Raw genomic sequence first — 7,814 nt, 5'->3', positions numbered from 1 at the left:
ATTATCGAGTCTGTGTCAGTACCGTGCCCTATGTCAGCGTCATTGATGATGCGTTCACTGCTGGCCTTTGAGCAGGCTTGCTAGGTCGCGCCACCTCCAAATTCCAATGCTGGTAGTACTTGATCGAAAATGCCGCCTTCTTTCTTCTGAGGAGTAACCCAAAGCAGCAGCAGTCATATTTTGTCACTCTTTTAATGTTCAATGGCGTCAATACCGATAATTGTGCTTTGAGTAGTGGCAGGCACTGCTGATATAACTTTCAACAAATTTTGCATCTGCATCGAAGTATTTAATGTGTTTTTGAAGTGTTTCCATTGCAGGGACATTGTTTATTCCATACCAGTTGGAGTGTCCTTAGTTTCTGAATGTCTACAATATGTTTCTTCTCACGTTTTTTATGCACAAAAGGTAATGCCATTTAATCATACAGGATTTTGTGCAGCAACGGGACTTAGTTTACGCGTCAATTCCAGCGCGTGACAGCGAAAATTCACGTTGATTTTTTTTTTAGAAAGTGCTGTTCTGCTGCTGTGAGGTTTGTCGCGACGTTTACGAACTTACTGGAGCGCTTGAGCGCTGCAATTTCTTTCATTGGAGCAGGGCAGCATTGGACAAGAAATCTAAACGGTCACTTTCACTTCATGTGGCGGCGGGTGACAGCCAAAGTTAACGAGCTCACCAATAACGCCAGGCACTTAACACTTAAATATCAAAAAAGAAAACAGGACTGCCAGTAATGTATTTTATTCGTAATTCGTAATTCGTAATTTTGAAACGTTTCGTAGTGGATGACGGAAGCCTATAGCTGTTATTCCGGGGAATTCTGCTTTGTCTCGATGCCAACTGCCGCAACCTGCTAATTCCACGCAGTGACAAGTTATGAACGCCCTTGCAAAAGCGGATATGTAATATTATTTAAGGTCGCCGCATGTGTCACATGAGTTAAGTGTATAAAGTAAAGGACTTTTACCTAAAGAAAAATTTTGATGTTATAGTCAGGATTCGAGCCCACGATATTTCGAACGGCACGCAGCCAGGCGTACTGCCAACTAGTTCCGTAGGGACGTGGGTGTTGTGTGGTGCGTTGGTGGCTTGAGTGAAGCTTAATGATGACGTAATGTGGACAAAAGTGTGCGAAAAGAAACCGCATAACGGACCCATTAATGATATCGCGTCCTACCCTAAACTCGGCGATTAAATGTCCCCCTAGTGTTTGTTAATGTGGCCCCACGTGAGTGCACAGTCGATCGTGCACTTGGCCTGAGCACGTATAGCGAGCTTCTACCTACCTTAAAGCCAGGCATGACTGCAAAAATCAAGTGTTGACAGTTTTGAGGCGGCTATAGCGGAGATCAGGCCTGTCACTGTGCGCACGTAATATATGGCGACTGGGCTACTGAAAAATTTGATTGTTCTCCTGAAGAATATCTGCAAAGGTGCGGGAACGTATTTGCGTTTTAGTGCATGTAATTTATTCTGGAGTTCGCAAGCGCGGTTACCGATTAGCCCGCCTTTGAGTGTGTCGTGGCGGCATTGGAGTCGTTGAATGGTTTCCGTTTCATCACGGCGTTGTAGGTCGCCCGGCGGCCGTGAGGGCGTTGGCCCTCGTCTGGCATGCTGATCTGCGACGACACACCCATACCGACACTGCACACACTGGCGCCGGGTCTTCTGTTCACTTGCCACGTACCCAAACGGTCGTCCAAGGTGCGCCCTGGGACCCCCAATGGCTCGCTCAGGCACGGCGCCGCAGTGCCGCCCTCGCGGTCGAACGCCGTAGCGAGCCAACCACGCACCGAGCGCGCACCGAGCCGCCCTGCCCATGCGCCCGAGCGGTCGGGACAAGCGGCCCCCGTAAGTGCGCAGCCAGCCAACGCGCTACACTACGACACAGTGCGCTACGCCATGTCCGCCCTAATCACGTACAGTATATCTGTCAAAAGAGTCCGGGGGCTTGCTTTGTGGGTCATGCTGAATAGCTGATTGCCGACGTCCTAAATCTCTTGAAGCTGACACGAACTCTCGCCTTCACCTCTCCATCCACCCCCAGCATGTGAGGCAGCTTTTAGATGGCAACGTAAAACCTCGCTCTTCCCCGGGCAGCCGCCGGCAGCAAAGGCGAACAAAGGTGCAGCGTCTTGGCCACGGAAAACGGGGTTAGGGGTTCGCGCTGGCCGGCGATGTCGTCATCTCCCCCACTCTTCAAAGCCTCCTGTGATGGGTGAACCCCGCTGCACCCGGGGGGAATAGCAAAAGCTGTCGTTCAAGTGCATTTCTACACACATGTCTCAGCAGTTCTGGCAACTGAATGCAAAGGCACGTATGGTAGACGACCAAGGGCAGGCTGTTCTTCGCGCTCGAGAGCCAACCCCACGCTTTCAGGCAGCCTCACGTTTAACGCTTATACTGCACTGCTGCAACTTGTGAGATTATCTCTCCTCTTTTAGCACGCAGCAACCGCGGTGTGCTAACGCTGTAAACGCGCATCTGCGAGGGAGGCGTACTTAATGAGCAACGTGGTGCCGTTAAGTGGCCGATTTGACGTTTGCTTTACTCGTGCGCAACGTGTCTGCCAAAGGGCGATGTGTTAGCCGACTGAAATGCGCGCTACTTGTGGTTAGCTCAGAGGCTATGTGTGTGCGTGAAGTTCAGCTTTCGCAAGCCTTCCTCTTTTGGTGTTGCGTGCATCTTGTGACGCTGACGTTTTTCTAGATGTACTTAGTGTAAACTACAGTGGCTTAGTATAAGTGGTCAGAATCAAAAATGAGTGCCTAGTCGTACAGTTTTCAAAGAAGCGTCTATACATACACCATGACATTTGCATTTTCTGTTAAAGAAGCAGAAAACTTCGACGGAGATAAAGGCGACTGGACTAATAACAAGTCACCCCTTACTATTTTGTAGAGAAGACTTTGATAACTTTTTTAGCCCATACGTATTGTGCGAACATGGCGACTGAAATTCAAAGAGAAAAAAAAAAAAAAGTGCAGGAGATTTTTATTAACAGTTCCATAGAATGATCTTCAAGTCATCGATGTGAAAAGTGCAATTTAGTTGCCTTCAGTCTTCTCGATCGAGGTATCATTTTGCTCTTCGCTTCTTAGTTATATTGTTGTAATTATACCTGAAGTTTATAGTACTTGTGTGCGTGTGTTCTCACGCACATTTGTATGTTTGCGTGTGTTTCTGTGCGGTGCATAGTTTTGAAGGGATAAAACGTCTGGATCAACTGTCAGCAAAGTTTTCATATACTGGCCACATTCTAGCTTTTTATTTCCAAGCAGCACAAAAATTAGCTTATCATGAACTCTCGCTGTGGGTTATTCCACACCGGATGATCCAGCGTTTTCTCGACTATCGCAGATTTATTTTGAAAAATTGTAGCGTCTTTCTCGCTCTCAAACATTACATATACCGTCGTACTTCGTTTGAAAAATATTTGGGCGTCTTGTCGACCCTTTTATATATGGCAGAGATTGCAGTGAACATTTGTTAAACAGCCGTCATTTATTTTGCTTAACTACTTCTGGAAAGCCATCGCAGAGGCTATTGGAAGAAGTTTTATTTCACATTTGCAGAAAATGGGGAAGTATAGCACTGAAATATGTGAGAAATCGGGGAATTGGCAAAATTTGTTGAACAATCTACAAAGCAAGAAGGGGAGGGTGCAGCTTGCTTTAAACACAGGAGATAAATTAACATTTCAGGACAAAAATAATAGACCTGGCAGCAAGAAATAAAAATGGTAAACTACGTAATTTTAGCAAACACCTCGATTTCGAGAAGACGAATATCCTCTTGGTGGACCAACAAAAATACAGACTAACACCATTGCATACCTTCCGTCGGTCATGCCCAACATGTAAAGTTTCGAACTGGAACTGTTTTATAAACGGCAGAAATTTTTTTATTAACATTTTAATAACACTACTGCACGCACAATATGCCGCAAGCATAGGGCGCTATGGAAACTGCGCAGACAGCGGCCTTCACAGCGTCGTTTGTTCGCGACTCGTTTCGTCGAGGGTACGCTGAACTTCTCCAAGAATGCTTGCTAGCTAAATCGGTGAATAGTTAAGATGAGCTCAAATGTAACATGGAAGTTAAATTTGGTCGGCTGTATTGTTTTATACCTGGGTTGTTTGGGTACTTGCCTGATTCGATCAGAAGAAGCCGTGTATGCGCACTATACGCGGTGTTCGTGAAGTAGTGTGTGTCACTGTCATCAGCGACGACAGCGAGTGCGTCGCCAACGACGACACTGGTTGCGCCATGCATCTCGTTTTGCTTGTAGCAACACTGCCGTACAAATTCGCCGATAAAAGTGACGGGTGGAGTTCTTTTGTGGACGATTTTAAGGACATTTCCCATCTGCTCTATCAATAAGTACCAAACGTGGTTCGGCCAAAAGTGAAAAAATTGGAGTTCTGTATGCGTATCAACCCCATCGCGGCGGCTGCGTTTTGATGTAGGCGAAACGCAAAAGGCGTCCGTGTGTTGTGCGATGTCAGTGAACGTTGAAGACCCCCCAAGTGGTGGAAATTAATCCGTAGTCCTCCACTACGGCACCTCCTTCTCTTTTCGCGCCCACCTTCCCCTCTTCCCTTACGATGAAGTTCACGTGTGCACCGAGAAATGTGATGCCCCCCCTCCGTCCCTCCTCCTTTGCGGAGCTATGGCGAGAGTGCTGCATATACATTCCGTTGGGCCGCAGAAGGCGGAAACCATGCCATGTCCCGAGGCCTCCCTAGGCGGTTTCTGGGAAGGCCCATTTTCCCTTCATGGCCCTCGTTTTGGGGTTCTGCAAGCAAGCAATTGCTTCGCTCGCTTCAAAGAGCACACGGCTAATATCTCTTGTGAAGGACGAAAGACAAGGAGAGGGGCGGGGGGGTTGGGAGAGGAGATGAGGGGGCAAGGTGAGTTCTCAGTGCAGATTGGCGCCCTCTCCATGCTTGCGCCTGGTGCGACTGCACTGATAGCCAACACCGAAGGCCGGCACTGGTCATTGCTGTGGCAGCGGCTTGTTCTTCTTCGCAGTCGACGCTGACAATGCGAATATTTGAATTATTTTGATCGAATACAGCAATGAACTGATGTGGTCAAAAAAATGATACTGCTAATCAAATACCATTTCTGGGTGAAATTTGAGCTGAAGCCATTCATCGGATTATTGTAGTCGAGAGCAGCATTGTACCTGGCGCTTACAATTGCTGGACAGGTGGTAGATTACGTCAAAACTTTGACCGTAATAGTCGGTAAACTCCGCTTTAAAAAATGGCGAGTTTCAATATGCACTTTTCATGTGCTTATGGATCGTAAAGTTTGTCAGCGAAATATCGTAGCGCATCCGCGACGAGAAACACAACAAGAAGTTTTTAGGTCATATTTTTTTTATTTATTGCAAGTTGTAGAATAAATTAGTAACAGCGGTATCTCGCAGTTCCGCAGTGCCAGCATAAACGAAATGCGAAACATGAATTACTGTTTCCACCGGTAACAACTGACGTTTAGCGGCGTACGTCGCAGACGGCGATTTGTTATTGAGGCTTGGTTTTCACCGTAGCAGGGAGCATTCTGTGTGTAGCGAATGAGTGCACGCAAAAATCGTTTCTGCGCAGTGTCGTGCGTACAAGCTAGCTTTCTCTAGTTTACCATCGACGGTAGGGGCAGCCGCCATCTTACACCGCAGAGTCATGCGCAGTAACCTGCCGCTGCTTATGTGGTCGCAGTCGAACTGACATCAGCGGTGCCGAACACAACATTTATCGAAACGATGCACACTCAGAATACAGGCCTTGGACAGGGTTGTCAAGAATTTTTGACCTCACAGCGTGGCACTAGTGATGTGCCTCGATCCGAAATTTATCCTTGCCTATGTGCAATGGCATACCATTTAAGCGAAAGACGAGTAACTGAACGAACAAAAAATTGTCGGCAAATGGCATGGTTGCGCCATCTGTTGTATGCAGAGCAAGTGTCACGACGCGACAGGCTCCGAGATGAGCGTAGCAAGGTGCGTGAGTACTTTGAATACGCTTTCCTCTGCAGATGGCGCCACCATTGCCCTTCGGCGGCAACTTTGTCGGCTTTCGGTTCGTCATTCTTGGCGCAGATAATTACGGGTTTGAAACAAGTGCGGCAGAATCGGGTAAGTAGCGTTGTAAAACTTATTACGCAACAAAACTGGTCGAGGGAGTAGCATTCTTGAGAGTTCAGTTAAAAGATGAGACCTCTTTGATCATTCCAGTTGGGAAACTTCGTTTCAAAAACTGAGTAAACCACGTTTGTGGCGTTTATGGATTACGCCATCTAGAAGGGGTCAGCAAAAGTGATCTGCCATGGTCGTGATTGCTTTCTGAAGAGAACTCATTATTTTATTTTGCATCTTAAATATCTCTAGGGCTATTACATCTAAAATGTTTTGCTGCTGCATTTTTTCAACTGATTTTGTTGCTAGGTTATTGCGTATTTACCAACGATATCAAAAGTTTGCGTCTTTGGCACAGTTCAATGTACGGACCGCGGGTGCCGCCACCATCTACAAGCACCCAAAGTTTTGCAATCTTGTAATATCAAAGAGCTGAAGTAAAGGTATTCTGTAGTCGCAAATGACTATTAAAAAAAAAATACGAAAATATCGAAATGAAACTTGATGCGGCTCAAATCATTTTTTTTATAATTAGTGCGCAAAGACTACCCCACGCTAAACGCGCCGACACTGCGGAGATCAACGTGCTAAGATTTTGAGAACATTGCTGGAGACCGAAGTCTCCAAATATACCCGTTTGCTTGCGTCATGCTGTGCGTGTGGTAGTGCTGCAAAATTTCAAAATTTATTTCTCGCTTTAAATAACATCCTTTCGAAAAATCCCCTACACGCTGTGCAGGGCTAAATGTATTTGAGAGTTTTTATTGCGTAATTTTCTTTTCTTTTTGTTGAAAGCAACTCGAAAGCGACATTTTTGCTAAGCTATACGCTGTTCGGCAATGTCCAGAACCGCTCTTATATCCGGTTACGCGCTATTAATCGATGTAAAAAAAAGTCTTTATTTTCAGCTTTTTTTTACTCAAATTTCTTTATTTGTTTTATTTTTCTGCATGCTATATGTCCAGTGTATGTTCGAATTTGAAATATAACGTCTTCACACAGTCCCTGCAATTATGCGGTCTTCCATGAGAGCCATTAACAGCATCCAATCATATAAAATATTTCTACAAAATATTGTTCACTGCAACCTCTCTCCGCTGTACCCAAAAATAAATGTACTGTGATGAGTTCAACATAAATTCATAAGAAGAAATAAGGACGGTACGGGCAATCCTTACGTATAAGGAAAATTATTTTTCTTTTTAACGAAATCCGTGATGGCTGACAAACACTGGGTTACTTGACATGGAATGACCTCAATAGGAGAACCTAAACACAGGAATAAAAGGGGGTTACCTGCTTTCAGCCTCTTTGGATACAGATCAACACCACTCTGTGATGTAAGCAAGATGCAGTGGCGCTGCTGTCGCCAGGCTGGGCCGACTGGGGGTGAAAAGGATGCTTAACGCCCACGGGTATACATGGAATCAAAATATATCAAAGCAGATTTCTGATTTCACAGTATGTCTATGATGTCTTTCAGAGCCGAGTAACCGTAAACGTCGTTGACAGGTTGTTAAATTATGAGATCTCATTACAGAAGCGGAGTATTTTTTAAAACCCCACGAAACTTTGGGGGGGGGGGGGGGGGGGCGGAGGGGGGGGGGGGCAGTCGGGAGCACGCACGACGCATAGAAACACATGCAAGGAAAACTTACCAAAGTAA

General features: G+C 45.9%; 1 protein-coding gene across 1 annotated transcript in view; it reads left to right on the top strand.

Annotated features, from left to right (window-relative positions):
• Positions 1 to 1,614: 1,614 nt before the first annotated feature.
• LOC146205953 (uncharacterized) overlaps positions 1,615 to 7,814 on the top strand; it is a 52,811-nt gene continuing 46,611 nt past the window's right edge. The window contains exon 1 of the mRNA XM_084608244.1: positions 1,615 to 1,854. Within this exon, the coding sequence (XP_084464370.1) occupies positions 1,615 to 1,854 (240 nt within the window). The remainder of the gene's footprint in view (positions 1,855 to 7,814) is intronic.

Source organism: Amblyomma maculatum, chromosome 1 (assembly GCF_055883805.1).
Source record: "Amblyomma maculatum isolate TAMU_Amacu chromosome 1, ASM5588380v1, whole genome shotgun sequence".
NCBI classification, from domain to species: Eukaryota; Metazoa; Arthropoda; class Arachnida; order Ixodida; family Ixodidae; genus Amblyomma; species Amblyomma maculatum.
The sequence above is the reverse complement of the archived record's forward strand: the minus strand, read 5'-3'. Positions and strand labels throughout refer to the sequence as shown.